Below are 21,762 nucleotides of genomic sequence, written 5' to 3' on the forward strand. Positions count from 1 at the left end.
ACCCCTGGTGGGACAGCGACAAATTTTCAGACTTACAATGCTGAAATTGAGGTTTGATTTCTCTCGCTGGGCACAACAGATAGCCCCACATAGCTTTGCTATGCTATAAGAAAACACACACATAATTTAGAAATGTTCATAACCTACGCTCTCCAGTTACAGTTAAAACAAGCAAACACAAACTATTGCAGGATCGAAATAAGAAATCGCAACAACTACTAGAAGTATTGATAAAATAGTTCGTTTCAAGATAAGAATAAGTGCGCCATTTTTGTAAGGAACTCCATTCACTTACACGGCTGCTGTGGTAATCAGGAACATGAGTTGTTCTAGTATATTTCCACAGGTTATTTTCACGCATTGCTAAAGTTATTGCAACTAACATTGAAAGGAAACGCTGTAACAATATTTTCTTTCAAATTTATTTTTTTTTCGTGACTGTACGGCCATTATCGCTCGAAACATAGTCTCGCCTGCAGGGCTCTACGTGCCATTAAGGCTTAGCTGTAGCAATGCTGATGATGATGACATAAAAAAAAAATATTAATAAGCATCTATATATATTCCCCATGTGAACTCTATAATAAGAGAACGAGTATTATCTTGCTGGAATGGGGGGAGAAGGTTTTGTATTGTCGGAAAATAAATCAAACTAAAGACATACCTAGCCTGAAGCTCTAGCGTAGCAATGGACTTCGTTCAGTTTTGCGAGATCTGCTAACACTACGATTGTGTCGCTTTGATTCGCCCGACAGCTAATGTCGTTGATAACCAAAAAGTATGCGAGCCCTGTCGGTAGTAACAGATCAACTCAGTAATTCTTCAACGATTCCTTTTGTTGTCTTTTTGCTTAACTTTTTTTTTTCCTTTTTTTATGTATTAATTGCCCTTTGAGGAACAGGCTCCCCGTTCTTTTATCTCTCGCGTCATCATGTCCTTTGATAGTCATTAAAACGTGAGAGTTCCTTTCAAAATAACGCTGGAAAACGTTAGTTAACTAATGCAGAGTATTTTCCGACTAGTTACTGCACATGTTAAAGACAGTTGTGGTTTGGTACGTATTTGTTTCTCTTTTCAACATGTGATTTACACTTTAAGAAATATCGTATTGATTTTGCTAATATATATGAAACTTTTTAAATCACTCCATGAACAAAGCTGTGATGTATACTAACATTTTAAGCCAACAGAAAGTGGTTGTTAAAAATATTTCATTAACAGAAGAAAACGTGCGTAAGAGTTAAAAATAAACATAGCGATATACATTTTCTCTGAACAATGTTAGCCGTAGAGGGAAAAATGATTTTTTTTACCAGCCAAGTTTACAATTATTATAAAGTGGCATGACTTTATTCGGTGCTTTGCTAGCCAAGTTTAAAATTACTCTTAAGTGGCATGACTTTATACTGTGCTTTGCTAGCCAAGTTTAAAATTACTCTCAAGTGGCATGACTTTATACTGTGCTTTGCTAGCCAAGTTTACAATTATTCTAAAGTGGCATGGCTTTATTCGGTGCTTTGCTAGCCAAGTTTAAAATTACTCTTAAGTGGCATGACTTTATACGGTGCTTTGCTAGCCAAGTTTACAATTATTCTAAAGAGGCATGACTTTATACGGTGTTTTGCCAATCAAGTTTAAAACCACTCTCTAAGGGGCATGACTTTATATGGTGTTTTGCCAGCCAAGTTTAAAATTACTCTTAAGTAGCATGGGTGTGTTTTTCAGATCCCTTTTTCGGCCTTGGGTGAACTTGTTTTTGACAGTAATACCAGTGCTAGACTCATGCTCGTCAAGAATAGGATAATAAAACTACCCTGTCTTAAAGTATGCGTATGTACTGATTTGGCCAAGTGGTTAAGGCACTCGACTCGTAATCTAAGGGTCGCGGGTTCGATTCTCCATCTCACCAAACATATTCGCCCTTTCAGCCATGGGGAGGTTACAATGTGATGATCAATCCTGCTATTCTTTAGTAAAAGTAGCCCAAGAGTTGGCGATGGGTGGTGATGACTAGCTGCCTTCCCTATAGTCTTATACTGCTAAATTATGGACGGCTAGCGCAGATAGCCCTCGAGTAGCTTTGCATGAAATTCAAAACAAATGTAGTAATTGTTGTGTTTGTATATGAAACTGAGAATCAATATGGATAATTTTTTTTTATTATTATTATCAACTTGTAAAGCTTAGAATGTATCATTTCATCAGTCTGACCATCTTTCCGGCTCGCAATATTTTCGGCCGTAATTCTAGCCAGCTTGGGAGATTTACGTTAGTCACAAATATATATAAAGTTAACACTACCAAACCATCTTTATAATATACTGCAATAATAAAATAAAATAAAAAAATTTCATTCCACATATTCGCTTGTATAACTCGGGCCGCATTTAGGGGGGGGGGGCAAGGCCCGCGGCACAGAGCCCTGCGCGATCTAATGAAAATACATTTTTATTATAAAAAATGAATAAAAACCTTTTATTTATTTAAAATGAGTAGGGCAGTTTAACATTAACTGACATTTACATTCACGCAAGCAAAACAATAAATAATACGTAGAGAAGAAAGTTAGTTTGTTTTTTGAATTTCGTGCAAAGCTACTCGAGGGCTATCTGCGCTAGCCGTCCCTAATTTAGCAGTGTAAGACTAGAGGGAAGGCAGCTTGTTATTACCACTCACCGCCAACTCTTGGGCTACACTTTTACCAACAAATAGTGGGATTGACCGTCATGTTATAACGCCCCCACGGCTGAAAGGGCAAGCGTGTTCGGTGCCACCGGGATTCGAACCTGTGATCCTCAACTTACGCCTTAACCCACCTGGCTATGCAGGGCACGAAAGTTCGTAAACAGCCATTTAGAAATGCGTAACACCACATGTTTATGTATTGTTCGCATAAAGTGTGATTTTAATGGATAGTTAAAATGTGAAACGTGATCTTGTTTTGAGTAAAAACTGGAATATTTTATAATAGTTTTAATCTTTAACTGGTTGGAAAATGCAACCACAAAAATTGCACAACGCGTTCCACAACTTCATCCAACCTGGGGCCTAACATACCCCAAATGCGCCCCTGGGTATAACCAATATTGTTAATGAAAGCAACAATATAGTACACCTCGTTTAGGGACCAGATAAACACTAGATATTGTCTTCGACCATCGTTGTAAAAGGATATTTCTTTAGAATTTATTTTCACGATCCCCATAGCACACCATTTTTTTATCAAATGAAACTCATTAAGTCACCCCTTGTGTATAACATTAGGGGTGGCTTAATATTTATGACAATTCTAGATATATATTTCAGTTAAAAGTGTGTCGAATCAACAGGATGAGGCCCGCTGGTTAAGACCCTCGACTCGTAATCTGAGAGTCGCGGGTTCGAATCCCGATCGCACCGGTCACTCTCATTATTTGTTGGTAAAAGAGTAGCCCAAGAGTTTGGGGGGTGATGACAAGTTGCTTTCCCTCTGGTTTTAAACTGCTAAATTAGGAATGGCTAGCGCAGACAGTTCTCGTATAGCTTTGCGCGAAATTCATAAAAAAAATAATACGTGAACTGACCATTATAATATAACAATATTAAGTGTAGTAGGAACTAGATATATGTAATTTGTGTGAAAACGTTTACTATGAGTATAATTTAATACCCTTGAACAAATGTCTAGAGCCTGGCTACATGAAGTAATAAATAATATTTAATCTTGTGTAAAAGCCGAAAAGGAAACACGATAAGTCTTTAGACAGTCCCTACTCTCAGTGGCAAAACGGTATGTCTGCGGATTTAGGTTGCTAAAAACCGCCTTTCAATACCCATGGCGGAGAAAGCACAGCAGATAATTGTGTCGCTTCCTTCTCAGATTCAAAGCTAAGAAACCTGTAGACTAGCAGAAGTTCTACAAAAATAATGGTAATACACATCAAAATCAAAAGTAAGAGATGTTAATGTTATAAGGAAAGTACCTAATGATGAAATATGAAACTATCTACAGAACTGTCATATAGGTAATGTTGGGCCCGGCATGGCCAGGTGGCCAGGGTATTCAACTCGTAATCTGAGGGTCGAGTTTCGAATCCTCGTCACACTAAAGATGCTCGCCCTTCAGCCGTTGGGGCGTCATAAAGTTACGGTCAGTTCCACTATTCATTAGTAAAAGAAAAGCCCAAGCGTTGGCGGTGGGTGGTGATGACTAGCTACTTTCCCTCTAGTCTTACGCCGCAAAATTATAGTCCAGATAGTCCGTGTAGCTTTGCGCAAAAATTCAAAAATAAAATAAACTATGTCATCATATCTTAAGCTAACGGTAGATAAAACCAATGGTAGTAACTACTTCATATTCCATGGAATCAGTGATAGAAAACTTCAAATCCACAAATAATCTGTTACAAGAATAGTGTTAGATTTTCCTTATAATTTAATTAATTTTGCATTTATATTTGGTAATGAAAAGCCTCATTTACGAAACGTGCGTTTACGAGCTCTATCTATAAAATCTTGTTACAAAATTGACCGTATCTTATTGGCTGAGAGCAGTAAACGTTGTAGCTTAACTTATTTGGAATACTCGTGTTTGGGGTTGGAAAGTTTATAACTTCAAATTTGAGAACTGGTGAAATTATAAACTTTAATGTGCGATTAATAATGCTGATATATAACTCTAGAGGGAGCCACATACAGTATTTTGTTTTTCACTACTCGACTTAGATTGGCAAATTAAACATAATTAGATTAGATATTTCTCAGAACGAATTATACGAGATACATATTGGTTTTAAATGTATGCCGAGTACACTGGAACTGTATTTAGAAATAACGAGCAATAACTAGAGTATACAACACCTAAACCTCAAGCTTCACAACTGGCACATAATGATCACAAGCAGTGTCTTAATTTTAAAATATTGTAATTGAAAATAACGTAATATTAAAAATATATCATATCAATAACACACAGAACAGGAAATATGCCGCGGTAATGCTTCATGCTCATATTTCTGCTACCTTTATTAACGGCTTTTGTTCAGAATGTGTAAGATATCTAGTTGAACCGTTTCCAATTCCGTGTTACAGAGCGTTTTGTATTGTTAATTTATTATATCGAATTAAAAGTTAGAATTAACCTAAATTTCTTAAACCAGTTGAACCCTGTGAGTTTATTTGTTAGTTTTAGAGCAACGTCTCAGTGAATTATCTGTTACATCTACCTTGTGAAACCAAAACCCTTATTTTAACGTTTTAAGTTCGTAAATCTACGGCGGTCCCAACGAGAATGTTCCTTTGGAGATATTATTGGAATTACGACCGAAAATATAGTTAGCAGCAAGGGTGCATAACAGACAAAGCATATATGTAATAGAGGTATATTTAATAGATTATGCTTTCACTTATTGTTATTTAACCAGAGTGCGAAGAAGTGAACCCTTGAAAGAAACACAGTTTATATTTTGGAAGGTGTTGTTGTCACCTCCAAATACATAGTGATAACTGTGTTTTAGAATGTCTCCAAATTTAACTTCTATAAGTTTGGAAGATGTTTGATTACTGAAATGATCTGAACAAATTTTTAGACTTTCTTTTGGTGGTAACGTTCAGCTTTACTTCAAAAACAAGGAAGCAAAGGGTACATTATTTTGTATTGAATTCGCTGTACGTATTACATAATCATGGATTTTACAAATACAAGATTTTGCCTCTCAAAAACGAAAAATATTCTTCTTTAAGACTAAGTTAAATAAATCTCAAAGCTGTATTTTTATTTTTCAATGCATGTGTAAACGTGTATTCATACGTAGTATAATTATTTGTAATTCTTTAGATATAGTAGCACAGAGTAGTTCATTAGTTTGTAAAAGCGAAATCATCCGCGTTTTTTTAATGTTGTATTCAAAATTATGAAATCTCTGTTATTGCAGTTTCGAGTTATAAAAACATCCGTTTATGTTTGTACTGGAACATAAAATATATTCGGAGTCGGACCACTAATAATTTCCCCAATTTATTACCACCCGCCTTTGTAGACTTAAAAACTTCTACACATCTGTAACGAGCAACAGTTCTAGCACTGCTATCAAAAGATACTTATTACTTAGCATTTTAAGGCCATTTCAGCAACTTTGCTGTTCTTAAGATGGAACGAACGTGCTCACTGGGAATACGAGGGTCTATGGTTCGTGTCCTGCACTTTGTTGGCTGTGGATACTTTTATAAGAGAGGCAGTCAAATTCCATAATTTTATTCAAGTAGCCCAAGAGAGTTGGCAGTGAGTGCTACTAACCAGCTTTATTCCTATTAGATTTTTCTGCTCAAAATCAGGGCTAGCTTTGCATGAATATTTGAAAACGATACTTAAAACTATAGTCAGAACGCCACACATACAGTTACAAAACACAGGTTTAAATGCAGCAAAACTGATGTTGATGTGATTACAAATAAAGTCATCGATAATTCAAAGGCTCCTCCATTGTTTTGACTCGTTGTGTGACAACCTGTTTCACTTGTACTTCTCTACTTAGCGATATCCAAACATACAATAAACAGTTGAAAAGTTCCACTTGATGTATATTTAACGTGGAAGACGCATAGTTGATCTTAAGATAAGTAATGCTAAAACCTGTTCAGTTAAACGAATGAATAATGTTATCGTATTGGTTGTTTATACTTTGTTAAGCTTATATATACTATTCGATGTACTTCCGTAGGGTCCCTGAAAGTGTTGTTTTAAGAGTAAATACAACTAAAATTACGGGTAATTAATATTTTTACTTTTTGCTCGTGATTCTTGTCATCCGCTCGTTTTGTCACATTGGACTACCCTTATATGTCCAACGAGGTGAATTGAACCCCTGATTTTAGTGTTGTAGATCCATAGACTTACCGCTGACCCAGAGGGGGGATCTCGTTTTATCACGACAGTACAAATTGCAACATTAAATGTCCCTCATGCGACATCTTTTGGTGTATACTCACTCAATGACTGACATACAATAACACACTACTGTACACTTGTCCGGGTGGTTAAAACAGACAACTTGTAGAAGAAATTAAGAGCTATACGACTTCTAGGAGACTTACGTATAAACAAATTAAATTATAGACTTTGTTTTAATCGCGGCAGAGTAGTTCATAGAATGGCTTCTCGCTGTTTTGTTTCTTTTTTTTCATCTACAAGCTTTTAGCTTATAGCTCCATCTCTTGACCGACTTCAGATGTAATTATAGCCGCGGCTGTTGAGGATCCCCTCTTATTTGAATACGTTACTTTTTTTAACTTAGGGGAATATTTATTAAATATTAATATGGGGTCGCTAGCCCATAAATCAAGAAATAAGGTATAGGGTGGCCCAACAGTTAACGAGTCTTGCTGTGAATCAAATGATCCGTGGTTTGAACGCGCTCTGCACTTTTAACTGTGAATGCACCATGAAAAAAAGAGAGTCAGTTCTGTTATTCAGTGCAAAAATGACTGAACATAAGCCTTGTGAGGCTTAGCCTTCGATAAGTCTTCAAAAGGAGAGTCGACTGAATCATAACCGTTTTTACTAAATGCTTGTTTTTTCTTCTCATGAACATTTAAACCCAATTTTATTTTATAATCACGGTGCTAACTCATTCGAAAAAAATATTCTGAACTTTCACTTATATTCAAAAATTAAGCACAAATACTTGTATGCCGTAGAAACTTGATAAACAACAAAATAAATCTTTGAACCTGGAGCTTAAAATAAAACGGAAAATGAAGGAGTTTTTTAAAGCAATTTCATATTTATGTTTGCACAAGTAAAATCTCCAAGAGTTACAAATACTTTTAAGGCTAAATTAAAGAAAAAAAACCCAACAAAACTACACCTCTACCCTGGTCAGATGGAATGGCAGCAGTTGAGGAATGGAATGTTGCTGGTTCGAACAGAGACTGTAATTATTTGGTAAGGAGTCGTGGAGTGGAGGCTGCCAGGTGCGAAATGGGCAGACCCCAGCCATACCTAATTGCGACCTTGAGCCTGAACGTGCACATCCCGTGGGTAGCAAAATATGCATCAACTTTGGTCTTCTACGCTGCACATATATGTGTTATAATTGATATAGACACTGTAGGTGCAGAGCAAAACAGAAAAGAAAAAAAAAAGAGAGATCAATAGGTATAATACAAGACACTATTCGTATAATTAAGCCACATTTAAACAGGCGATTTCAGACTGAATTGTCCTTTCAGGCTTATGATGATTCATTTCTTTAATAACTCAGAATTCGTCTTACGATGTTAATGTCCCGCGCGATAATAACGCGCCTGATAAAGAATCGTGGACGACTTAAGTGCAACAGAAACATCGCAGTATAACACTTCCACGTGTTCTAAAACTGACATACGTAAAGGCAAAGAAGTTGGAACATATTATTAGATAAAATCTAAAGATGGTTTCATATAATAATAAACCTTGTCTAGATGGAGCAGGTGAAATATTCTTAGTTTTACTTCACCCCTTAAGACCCCTTGATTTAGGCCAGGTGGTTGAGGCGCTCTAATCGTCATCTAAGAGTCGCGGGTTCGAATCCCCGTTACACCAAACATGCTTGCCCTTTCAGCCATGGGGGTGTTATAATTTAACGGCCAATCCCACTATTCGTTAGTAAAAGACCAGCCCAACAGTTAGTGGCGGGTGGTGATAACTAGCTGCTTTCTCTCTAGTCTTACACTGTTAAATTAGAGACGGCTAGCTTTGCGCGAAATTCAAAACAAACAAACAAGCCCCTTGATTTTCTTTTTTTGAAACTATTTCATAACTCTCTACTCGAAATAAACCTGTTTGTAGTATTACCGACTTCAATACTTGAGTTAGTTGTCACGTCATGACATTTCTACGCAGTAAGTGAGTTTTATCATAACTCTTAAATTATTGAAATTCTTAAGAAGAGACTTTTTGTGTCACTTGGAGGCGCTATAAAGCAAGGAGTGCGTGTGTTTTTTTTATAGCAAAGCCACATCGGAATATCTATTAAGCCCACCGGAGGGAATCGAACCCCTGATTTTAGCGTTATAAATCCGTGGACATACCGCTGTACTAGCGGGGGTCGTAAAGCAAGGAATACCTGGATGATTTTCAATAATGTTTTGTTGTTGTTTCTTTCCAGGTACTGAAGTCTTACATAAAGTATTAAAAGAAAGAATTATACGACCATAGAAAATATAATAAACAGTCTTGCGAGTTTTGTCAAATTTCATTCAACTTCCTGGAATCTGATTAAATGTTATCTATATAAAGTGAACAAAACGACAAGTCTCTCGTGTTTGTACAAGACCAAAACAAAAACTGTATACGCAATGCTCGAACAGGGAGAGCAGGACGAAAATAACGCAATGCTCGAACTGGGAGAGCAGGACAAAAATAAGCCGCTCCCATTACTAGAATAAATATTTCATCCCTCCCCTGCTAATTAACAGCATCAAATGAACTGGAGAACATTTATAGACAGATACTTTACTGTTTTTCAATAGAGGCACCAGTATACGTCTACATTCCTAGTGGTTCTCCTATATTAAACATTGCATCTGTTACTGTAGGGTCTTTGCCAATCCAATTAATGATATGAAAGACGATTTATTTTTCCCTCTATAACTTCTTCCCTTAGCTTAACTGAGGGGTCTCCAAAGTACGGCCCGCGACTTCGGTTTTTAACAGTTTATTAAAGTCATAAAACGATATAATGATATCATTTTCATTTTTAATTATATAAAAATAAAACGTAATTGAGCAAAAGCCAATATAGGTGCGATACACTTTTCTGTTTGCTGAAAAACGACGTTACTTATTCTTGCGCCATATCACTCATTGATCCCACTACCCTGAAGCAGCGTGTTTCTTCCCACGCCTGCTACGTGTACTTCAATGTGGCAGTGGATGATGCTATTTACTTCATGTTAGGGTTCATAGCCATTTCTAGTTATTATGTCAGGACAAGGGAAGAAGAGAAAGGTTTTCTCTGAATGTCGTGCTTTTAAATAACAGTGGAGTGTGGACTACTCATTATTGAATCACGTAACAAAGCGTTGTGCTTAATATGCAACTAGACTGTCGTAGCACTGACAGAATAAACCATTCATAGACATTATAAAACAAAGCGCTCATCAAATTATTCTCAGTTTACGGGAAAGCTAAGTTCAAACAAATTCGAAACCTTGAAACATAACTTATCGTCACAACAGTTTGTATTTAAGAGGGTGAAAGCCGAGAATGAAGCTGCAACAAGAACATGTTTTTGAGTGGCACCACCTGTTAGCCAAGCGAAGAAAACCATTTACCGATGATGAGCTAATGAAATTATGTATAATTGAAGAAGCCGGAGAAATGTGCTCAGAAAAAGTAGACTTATTTAAGACTATTAGCCTTTTGGCGAATACAGTTGCTCGTAGAGTCGAGGACATTGGAAGAAATATTGTGTCTCAGTTGAAAGACAAGGCCAAAGAGCTCGAGTGCTTTTCCATCGCGCTTGACGACCCAGCAGATGTGTCCGACACTTCACAGTTATGTTGTTTATTTGCGGAGTCAATATTAATTTTGAAGTGACTGAAGAATTAGCTTCTGTGCATAGTATGCATGGAACAACCACAGATGAGGACATTTTCAAAGATGTCGAAAAATCAATAAGTCAGTACAACCTGGAATGGAAACTGCTTAAGTACATTACAACAGATGGTGGTACAAGTATGTGTGGTTAGGGAAAAGTTTTAGTTGAGCATATTTACAAAACTGTTGAAAGTGCGGGTTGCTCCAAGCTTATAATTCTTCACTGCATTATTCATCAGCAGGCAATGAGCGGAAAATATCTGAATCTATCACTTGTCATGGAACGTGTAATCTCAACAGTGTACTTCATTCGCTCTCGTGGGCTCAACCATCTTCAATTCCATAAAATTTTTGGCGGAAATAGAAGCAACATATCCCGACTTGCACTACGACACTTCAGTTCCATGGCTTAGCTGTGGGAAGGTTATGTCGCATTTTTTTTAGCTTGGAAATGAGATTGAAATTTTCTTAAATGAAAAGAACCGTCCTCAACCATTACTCACAAACAGTGAATGGCTTTGAAAATTAGCTTTTTCTGTGGACTTGACCATGAACCTGAATGAATTCAATCTTAGATTACAAGGCAAAATCACACTTATCTGTGAATATGTACATCGAGGTGAAAACATTTCGGCAATACTTGTTTTTAAGTCCCAGTTAATGAGGAGTTGCTTCACCCGCTTTCCATGTTGTGAAAAGCGGGATCCTCATTCACACACAGGTTTGCACAAAAGCGGGATCCCCATTCACACACAGGTTTGCACAAGACATCTTTTCTGACCTGAACCTACAGTTCAAGGAACGTTTTTCTGATTTTGATGCAAATAAAACAGAAATAAGGATCTACGAAAACCCATTAATTGCGTCATCGATGAACTGCCACCTGAAGTTCAAATGAAAATTATTGATCTGCAACTTAACGACATGTTGAAGGGCAAATACAATTGGTAGAGTTCTATAAATGCCTACCAAGTCATCAATGTGTGAAGTTAAAATCTTTACTCGTGGATTCATTTCAGTTTTTTTACCTATTTCTGTGAAGACAATTTCAAAGATGAAATACGTGAAATCTAGTTACAGATCAACCTTATCTGAAGAACATTTGTAATCACTTTTGATGATAGGGAACACTAACTTTGAACCTCAGTTAACTGTAATTTTGTCAGAAAATCACCAGTTTTATACTGAAAAAAAAGACGATTGTATATCTTAAATATTTTCAGCATGTGCTGTTATGAGAAATAAATTAGTGATGTTTACTGATCATGCATGTATCCCTACTTAATTTCATTACGATCCCTCCTGCCCGCGAAGCCTAAAATGACCTACCTCCCGGCCCTTGTCCAAAACAGTTTGGAGACTCCTGGATTAACTAATCCTCACTTAAATACCTAGGCTAAGTGCGCAGTAGTACACTAACACAATAACTTCACTTAAACGTGTCGTACTTCTTAAAGTTTTTGTTTCTTCCTTGAAGTGCAAGCATAATATTCACAAATTTAAATTAATAAATTGGCTGACATAAAAATTAACATACTCATAAACTGAATAATCAATTACTGTAACAACATCACAAAAATCATCACGTCTCATACTATTTAAATTGTTTCCTGAACTTTCAAGCATATTGTAGTAACTAAGTCATGGCCTGGCATAGCCAGGTGGTCATAACGCTCTATCACAATCTGAGGGGCACGGATTCGAATTCCCTGTCCCACCAATCATGCTAACTATTTTAGGCGTAGGGGCGTTATAATGTAACGGTTAATCCCACTATTCGTTGGTAAAAGAGTAACCCAAGAGTTAGCACTGGGTGGTGATGAATAACTGCCTTCCCTCTAGTCTCGCACTATTAAATTAAGGAGGGCTAGCGCAGATAGTCCTCGTGTAGCTTTGCGCGAAATTAAAAACCAAACAAAACAAATTCTCTTTTTAAGACAACTGGACAAGCATTTCCACATCTTCAACAAGTTTGACCAATGTATCATTCTTCCTCCTCCCTATGCTCCTGAACTTTTGCAATTTCCTTCTGATATGACATTTCAAAATCTGTTTACCTGGTAATTGTTAGGATCCTCTTTTGAAATACTGCCTAATTTTATTGAAACGGATCCTCTGAAATGTCTAATCAATAGCTTGCCATTCATTATTCCATCCATTCGTCTTGGAATTTATTCCAAACTGTACCCACTGGTTTCTCAGTTCTCTTAACTTACGGCTTGAGTAGTCCGTGAAGATCGTACAGACGTAGATGACAAAACAAAAGTGGTAACAAGTTCTCCTAACCCATACTGCATAATTAATGATGCTTGAGAATGAAATGTTTGAGTGGATAAAGAGGTGGTGTGGCTAGTTTTATCCTCACATTTACTACTACGATTTCTAAGCATTTCATCCTTCTGTACATTTATAATAGTTGCTTTAGCCTTGATAATATTACACTTCTGTACTTCTTCAATCTGGTTAGTGTTAGCTTTCTGAACACTTGTTTTATTAAAATATTTCTATCTGTACACTTTCTTGATCTGGATTTGCAATTGTTTTGTAAACCTAAGATCTTGTACTTATAAAATTCCATCTTAATTTTTTCTATCTTCTCATTTTATATATTTCAGTTCGTCTTGTAATTTTTCGTAACTTTCTTCCTGATCTATAAATTCATCTCCTTCTTCTCAATGCTGTTTCCAATTATTTATTTTATTTCCATTAAATTTTCAATAGTTTCAAAAACGTGCTGCCATCTTGAAGTTTTGTGTAGATTCTATTTTATTTTTACCAGTATAATTCTATATCATCATTCTTGTAACTACTTCAATTGTTGTATGAATTCTGTTGTATTACACTAACACAAATTTTGTTCCTGGATAGTATGTGTCATTTCTTAATTGTTTATGTTGTAAAAGTACAGAAAATGGCCATTATTCCCTTCAAACTTTGCTTTTGTGACCTGTATTTATAGTAAAGTTACACAAAAATTAACAAAAATGTTTAGAAGTGAGTAGTTTTTCGAGATTTGCGACTGTAATGTAAATCACTTTCACGTATCAGTCCCCAAATATAGTCTCCCATCATGTTTTCGTTATACGGTCTCAGATCACAAAAGCAAATGTTGAAGAGAAAAATATGTCTTTTCCGTTTACTTTAGGCGTAAGCAATTGTTACATAGTCTTATCGGCCTACAAAATGGTATAAAATGTTTTATTTTTCTACTGCTTTGATTAACTTGATCATTGTTCACTAATAGAACAGGGTTAAGGTAAAAGTAAATATTAACACAACAAAGCTCCAGTGGCTCAGTGGTTAACACCACTAAGTCTCAAGTTTACGACGCTAACCATCTGGTTAATTAACACCCTTACTAAGTAGACAATAGATAGCCTTAAGTAGCCTTATGCTTAATAGAAATCAAATCAATATTTGCTCATTACTTGAGCGCTAAAACTATCGACGTATTTGCTATTGCTTCTTCAAGAATACAAACTTAATATTTACAGCAATGAAGTAACTGGTTGAAAGTAATAGATGGTACTGAAACGTCACGGGCTATTGAATATTAGTACTTTTCCGTTTAAATTATACAGTAAAATAATTCAAGTAAGTGCTATTATATTTTAAAATTACAATGTTTTGTTTTTCAGCCACCTTGTAGCCGATATTTGGGAATCGCTTCTCTAGCCTAACTCACGTTATATTTCCTAAATTTACAAACCGATCGTCTTTGGTCATAAAACTACGCCCAGGACGTGGTATTAAACTCCCTTCGGCAACAAATGTCTAGATTAAAAACAAAAAGTATTTAACCTACAACACCTCCATAATACACTTATAAAATTGGTTTGTAATTGCTCTTTTTTCTTTCTTTCATACAATTATTGCTAAATCATAATTGATTGCTAAATGAGGTAATTAAATTCGCGGTATACTCGTATGTATAGACTATAACCTCATCAGGAAAGTTTAAACTTAGTTAATTATATATACAAGAAGGTTCGCGTGTTTCTACTTGCGTAATAAAAGTACATAACGTTTGTTTTGGGTTCAAAACCTCCACATTCTTTGTCACGGCGAATTAAGTAATCGTAATGATGTTTCTATTTAGTTTAAAGTTATTTTTTGGAAGATCGGTTGTACTATTTCGTAAGTAGAGATTGTTTTTTAATTACCGGTGGTGCTAGTGTATTAAATCCGTGTGTGGCGCCTCAAGACGTCATATAATAAAGTTTTTCGTGACGGGAAACTCGTGACCCCTGTTGAAAATTTACTTGTACTCAGGATAAAAAATTCGCGAAATTGAAGGTTGTACATCGCGTAATAAAAAAGTTTTTCCGGTATCAAATAAGCAAAGTTCCATTATAGCATGATACGGATTTTGCCTTATTGTTATGATTTGAACACTGCTTTTATGTTGGCAACAAAGGTTGCTATTTTGAAATTTAAATTCTGCATTCTCTCCAGTGGAACAGCGGTAAATCTGTAAGATTACAAAATTAAAATCCGGGATTCGATCCCACGTAGCAGACATAGAAGATACCCAAAAGTGTTTTTCCTAAAACAAACAATAAATGCTACAAGTCAACTTGTTAAAAAATTTGTAAACGAGTTTTAATTTCCTAGTAATAGAAACGTATGCAGTTCTCGATAAACTGTTACTCGGTTATAAACGCATTTAACCAATTATCTAAGGAGACCCGAGTATCACGTAAAACTTTAAATTGCGTTAAGTACAACAACATAATATTATTTGACGAATCTACTTACCTATACAAATAGTGTCTTGTATGGGTGTGCATTCTTGTAGCATGGCTTGGTTAGCACGGCACGTAGTGCATAATTCACAACCCAGAGTGCCACTCAAGAGTCCAGAGTAGGTGCCAGGGGGGCATTTTCGGCAGACAGTGTTTCTTGTAGGAGAACATTGCCTTGCTACCCCCCAGCCGTGTGAGCACAGTTCACATGAAACACACTGATTGGTTTTGTTGTCCAGATAAAACCCTTTCTCGCAAACACACTCCGTGTCATGTGTAACATTACATTCCTTTAGTAGAAGTGCATGCAATGGGCATTCACTACAGTTCATACACGTGGCTACGTCGCTATAAGTCGTTGAAAACGTCTCTCCAGGGCGACAGGAAGCACATCGCGTTTCTTCATTATCCAAGCACTGGTGTTCGACTCCAAACCCTGGTGGGCAAGTCATACAACCTGTCATGTTAGCATGCTGCAAGTCGGTCGATGGGATTTCACTCGCAATATCCCTCACCTGTGGTGTTATAAGAATGTCAGTTACAAATATGTAAACATAGTAGAATATTTCTGTTTACTTGGAGATGCGTCACGTTTTATTTTTATTAATACGCCACTTTCATGAGTCCTTTGGCGCTGTTCAGATTTTTAAAAACAAAATAAGAGGACCTAACCAAGTGACAGTGAGATAAATGTTTTATGCCGTATCTGTTTTGAAAATGCTCATTAAAAATTGAGTTACATATACATGACTGACGAGTATACGAATTAGAAACAGAAAAAATATAATTTTACTTAGTCATAGTTAAGATTCATTTTCAAATGATTATAGAACTGACTTGAATTTTTCTAACTTAAAAACATCACACGTTTAAAATATTAAAACACAATTGTGTATTGCTTCCGAACATACACACACAGAGAATTTAGCTAAGTTTGTTTGTTTGTTTTTGAATTTCGTACAATGCTACTCGAGGGCTATATGCGCTAGCCGTCCCTAATTTAGCAGTGCAAGACTAGAGGGAAGGCAGCTAGTCATCACCACCCACCGCCAACTCTTGGTCTACTCTTTTACCAACAAATAGTGGGATTGACCGTCACATAATAACGCCCCCATGGCTGAAAGGGTGAGCATGTTTGGTGCTACCTGGATTCGAACCCGTGACCCTCAAGTTACGAGTCGAACGCTTTAACACACTTGGCCATGCCGGACCTCTGATGTAATAAATGAAGACGTAATAATAAAAGAATATATTATAATATCATTCATATTATACTGTTCTTACATTGTGGGTATTCATTTTCTTTAATTCTAGGCCTTTTTTTCTTAAATAAGTAAAACTACCACCAAATCAAATCAAAGAAAGAATGGTTATTTTACTTGGAAAACAAACACTTCAAATTAACAAATTCATGACAGAATACCAACATGTTTAACTGAACCATTTCTCCATTATTTATCACAGTGATGATAATTTTGAAAATTACATTCATCTACAAAAGCGCCCTCTGTTTTAAATAGTTCTCATGAAACCAGATGTAACGACGGAAACATCAAAGTGAACCAACAAGAAATGAACCTAATTTCAAAGGTAATTCAACCCGCAAATGATGACGTGGTACTTACTGACAGGATGCAGGCATAGGCCTATATTACACGATCACCCATGCATACAGTTAAATAAAATAAGTAAGTAACTGAATTTAAATAATAGCGATTATTTCCTCCAAGTCTGACTTTATTGTCCATTGTGTATGATGTCATAAAGAATCAAGAACGTAAGAATATTTTGTGTAAGCTATTAAAAAAAAAAAAAAAGACATTATGCTATTTCTGCTGTCACAAGATTTGAATATGAAGACTTTTATGACCTGAATAATTTCGGTTCTTGCTTTCACTGAGAGCCATAGTTATACAGTAAAGTCTCATCAACACACTGTAAGAATGTAATATTCTGTTTGTAATAACTTGAATGGATTGTCCGAAGAGTTCCTTCAAGATTTTAAAGTGTACAGCATCTCGAAATAAATTACTGAACTTGTAATAATCGTTAAAATTTCAAGCGCGCGTTAATAAATTCAGTATTTTTTCATTACTTTGGTATTGTCCTAACGACTGTGGAAAGTTGTCTGTATGATCAAATAAGCACTTGGAACTATTAATAACGATTCAACAGATTATTTTAAAGCGACTTTTAAATACGTTTGAAAGATGTTAGTAAAAGCAATTATACGAAATGTAATTTAATATTAAAAAAAACTGTAAAATCAATCTCTGATCACATTATGTTGTATTCAGTTGTTGTTGTTTTGAATTAAGCACAAAGCTACACAATGGGCTATCTGTGCGCTTTGCCCACCACGGGTATCGAAATCCCGTTTTTAGCGTTGTAAGTCCGTAGACATACCGCTGAGTCACTGGGTGGAATGTTGAATTAAATCATAAAAAGACGGAAATGAATACCCAAATATCTAATTATTATCACCAGATTTGTGTATATGTTTGGTTTGAATTGTACAAACCTATTGGAGAGTTAGTTGTGCAAGCCATTCCTAATTTTCAGTAGTGATAGGCCAGAAGGAAGACAACTCGTCAACAGTACCCACCACCAACTCTAAAACTACACTTTTGCCAATGAATAGTGGAACTGACAGCACATTATAACGTCTTCACAGCTGAAAGGGTATATTCGGTGACCCACGACCTGGAGATTGCTAGTTAAGTCCTTTAACCCAGATGTATATGAAAAAATAAGCCAAAATAAATCTCCACTCAAAAATTATTTGCACAACAACAATGCGGCATAAATGATGATAAGAGAAGTTATTTAAGGACAAAAATCAATCTATCCATAATTTCCACACTCGCACAGATTTTGTTTAAAGATCTACAAAACGAAATTTACTTCGAAATGTCATATATTATTTTAATTCGCTGGTTTTGTACATAGTAGTAAAAAACGGGAGCCATATGCATTTTCCTCACGGTTTTTATTATTATTATTATTTATAATTTCACACAAAGTTGTCCGTGCATAGCAGTCTTTAATTTTGACCTGATGTACTGAATGGGAAGCACCTAGTTAAGAGCACCCACTACAAGCTTATGGGCAACATTTGTATAACCGAATAAGAGGATTTGACGGTTAATCTTTATAACAGACTCTCGGCTCTGCACGTTTTTACCGAAAAATGTCGCAGGTCGTTTCATCAAGCCAACTATACGGACCACGCCTCGGCTCAAACTAAGAATACCATTTTAACATAGCACAGTTAGTCCTAATAACATGCGGGCCAGGCATAGTCAGGTGGTTAAGGCACTCCACTCGTAATTCGCGGATTCGAATCCCCATCACACCAAGCATGCTCGCCTTTTCAGCCATGGGGGCGTTATAAAAGCTCATTTTTGCTCAAAAATACAATTTTGTATGTTCTTCCATATACGTTTTACCAGCTGGAAAATACATTTCCTCCAACAATATTTTATCATATAAACATTGTTTGAAGTATAATACACTTCATATAATAATATGGCGAGTGTTGAATTTTGTATTATTTGTAATTTCTTAAGATTAGTTTTCTCTCTGTCTCCCCTGCACATGTTGTTGTTTACAGAACAATGTTATTTTGTTTACCATAAGATGATTAGAGCTAATTACACACATTTGTTGTGACCTCTTTCAAAACGGTCTGCGCTCGTCATTTCTAATTTTGATGGTTATTAAGGGAAGGAAGCTGATCAACGCCAACCACCGCCAACTTTTAAGTTCGTTTTTTGTAGTTAAGCACAAAGCTACACAACGGACTATCTGTGCTCTGCCCACCACGAGTATCGAAGGTCAGTTTCTAGAGTTGTTAACTCTGCAGATATACTGCTGTGTAACTGGGGTATCGTAGGTCAGTTTCTAGAGTTGTTAACTCTGCAGATATACCGCTGTGCAACTGGGGTATCGAAGGTCAGTTTCTAGAGTTGTTAACTCTACAGATAGGGCCTGTATATTTATATTAATAACTAAAGAGACATTCCATCTTATGATCACAAAGGTATAGGGTGTCAACATTCTGTTAAATTCTAGCATATTAAATATCAAGTTAAAAAAAAAAAGATTTAGAATAAACAAGTTTAATATTTTTGTTTTTATAGTTAACATGTTTCCCCAAATCATAATAAACAAAGTAATATTTGCTGAGAAGAAAACATGCCGAGGATGAACTGAAATTATTGTGTTGGAGGAAATGTGTTAGCCTGTTAACAGCGTTTGTGTGGGAAAATATTATTACTATTATTTTATGAAACGTGTTATATTATACGTAGTTTGTTTGTTTTGGAATTTCTCACAAAGCTATTCGCGGGCTATCTGTGCTAGCCGTCCCTAATTTAGTAGTGTAAGACTAGAGGGAAAGCAGCTAGTCATCACCACCCACTGCCAACTCTTGAGCTACTTTTTTACCAACGAAAAGTGGGATTGACCGTCACATTATAACGCCCCCATGGCTGAAAGGGTGAGCATGTTTAGCGCGACGCGGGCGCAAACCCGCGACCCTCGGATTACGAGTCGCGCGCCTTACGCGCTTGGCCATGCCGAGCCCGTTATACGTAGTAAACTTGTGATAAAACAATATCGGTGAAGGAAATGTATCTGTTCAGTGATAGTGTTTGTATGGAAGAAAAAATGATACAAACATCTATCCTTGCCTCTGACTAAAAACCACACTCGACATTTTAATATTATACAAACAAAACCTATCTCCTCAACATTTTAATATTATACAAACCAAAACTATCTCAACTTAAAAAACACATTGTTCGTTCCGCTACTTTAATAAAAATTTATACCAAAATGATTTGATAACAGAAATAATATCATACACGATATTAGTAGGGCTAAGTTCCATTTACCGTTAAATTTATACCTTAGATATAAGACCACCTGCACCAGACGTTAAAATTATTTGACAAAAAGTTAGATGTCATCGTTGTATTAAAAAGAGTATTTTATATATAAATGCGTGCTAGTGAATACCTCTTGTAAACAACTGTAATTTGGTTTCGGAACTGTTTGTGATCTTACACAACCACATGAAACAATGTCCTTCGGTACAAAACGTTTGTGACCAAATAAAGAGAAAACTTTTAAATTATACTAAATGTAATTAGCACTATGTTCAAGAACACTGCCGTGAAAAGTCGAAGAAGTCAGTGTTTACAATCCTACCAGTAACATCTGACAGGTATCAAATCACTAATTCAGGAGAGAGGAAAAAAATCGAAAATGTATCTGGCCCTCCCGGGTCCTCAAAGGCCTCAAAACCCGGTGCCAGACGAGCGAATAATTAATCGTATTCAGTTTATAATACACAAAAGTTGTATTTGATTAGGTTATTCATTACAACTATTGTATTATTCCTGGGTATACCTAGGTAAGATATAAAATACACGTAAACTCGGTGAGAAAGACACTGACAGAAAAAAGGTCTTAAACATTATCTTAAAAGTCCCTCGTCTAGTTTAACCTGAAAAAGTAGTTAATGCATCTGTAATTTTATCTAAGATAAAAATAAAACAAAATGTTTTTTTTTTTTTTTTCTACTCATAAGAAATCACATTAGTGCAACTGATATTCACTTCTTGTTTGTTTATGTTACCCATGGTGGGGTGTATATTTGTCTTTGACATCTATAACATGTTTAGTCTGGCATACGTAAGTAAAAACCGAACGTTCTCTTATGTTATTGCATCGTTCCAGAGAACGTCGCCGGCCAAGAAATCTCGACAACAGCGCATTGTCTTATCTGATGACGTCGTACATGTGTTTCCCGAGGAGCTGTTCCACATTGTGATAGCAAACCGCTGGTGCCTCTTGCACGTGGCAACTTGCGATCTACTGACAGACGGCAAGTCACCCTGATTTGAAACGTCTGAGTCCACTACTACAGCCAGAACACCCTAGGCAAAGAACTTATGTAAAGAAAAAAGTGTTAGATCCATTTCTTGTATAAATATGTACAAAAAGCCTCATCTGTGGAATTTCATCCTACGATGTGACTTGTTCCATGAACCTTTATTTTAAAATGCAGTTCACGTGCACGGGCTGCGTGTGTATTCATTACATGTGTTTACGATAACATTGCAATGTCTGAATTATCGGAAGAACTTCCGTTTCGTTAAAGCTAAATTTAAAACTGTATACTTAAAAAAACAGAGGCTTCAACGAAAAATATCAGTTTCATAGTAAGAATAATTAGTTAAAGTTACAGTAAAACAAGACAAACACTACACATCACAGTAAAACGAGACAAACATTACACATCACAGTAAAACAAGACAAACATTACACATCACAGTAAAACAAGACAAACATTACACATCACAGTAAAACAAGAGAAACGTTACACATCACAGTAAAACAAGACAAACACTACACATCACAGTAAAACAAGAGAAACGTTACACATCACAG

The 21,762-nt window shown here is 36.1% G+C and overlaps 1 protein-coding gene and 1 long non-coding RNA gene across 3 annotated transcripts in view; one reads left to right on the forward strand and one right to left on the reverse strand.

Moving 5' to 3' along the window:
* Positions 1 to 21,762, reverse strand: part of LOC143255989 (tumor necrosis factor receptor superfamily member 16-like) — a 34,666-nt gene that overhangs the window by 6,182 nt on the left and 6,722 nt on the right. Inside the window, exon 2 of the mRNA XM_076512505.1 lies at positions 15,317 to 15,818. Within this exon, the coding sequence (XP_076368620.1) occupies positions 15,317 to 15,818 (502 nt within the window). The remainder of the gene's footprint in view (positions 1 to 15,316; positions 15,819 to 21,762) is intronic.
* On the forward strand, positions 892 to 21,318 carry LOC143255991 (uncharacterized). 2 transcript variants are annotated; one of them, XR_013030954.1, is made up of 2 exons: positions 892 to 1,054; positions 21,049 to 21,318. It is a non-coding gene; the product is annotated as an uncharacterized LOC143255991 (long non-coding RNA). The 2 variants fall into 2 exon arrangements; XR_013030955.1 differs by lacking the exon at positions 892 to 1,054 and adding an exon at positions 16,857 to 16,991 and having other exon boundaries at positions 21,049 to 21,166.

Source organism: Tachypleus tridentatus, chromosome 7 (assembly GCF_004210375.1).
Source record: "Tachypleus tridentatus isolate NWPU-2018 chromosome 7, ASM421037v1, whole genome shotgun sequence".
Classification (NCBI taxonomy): domain Eukaryota; kingdom Metazoa; phylum Arthropoda; class Merostomata; order Xiphosura; family Limulidae; genus Tachypleus; species Tachypleus tridentatus.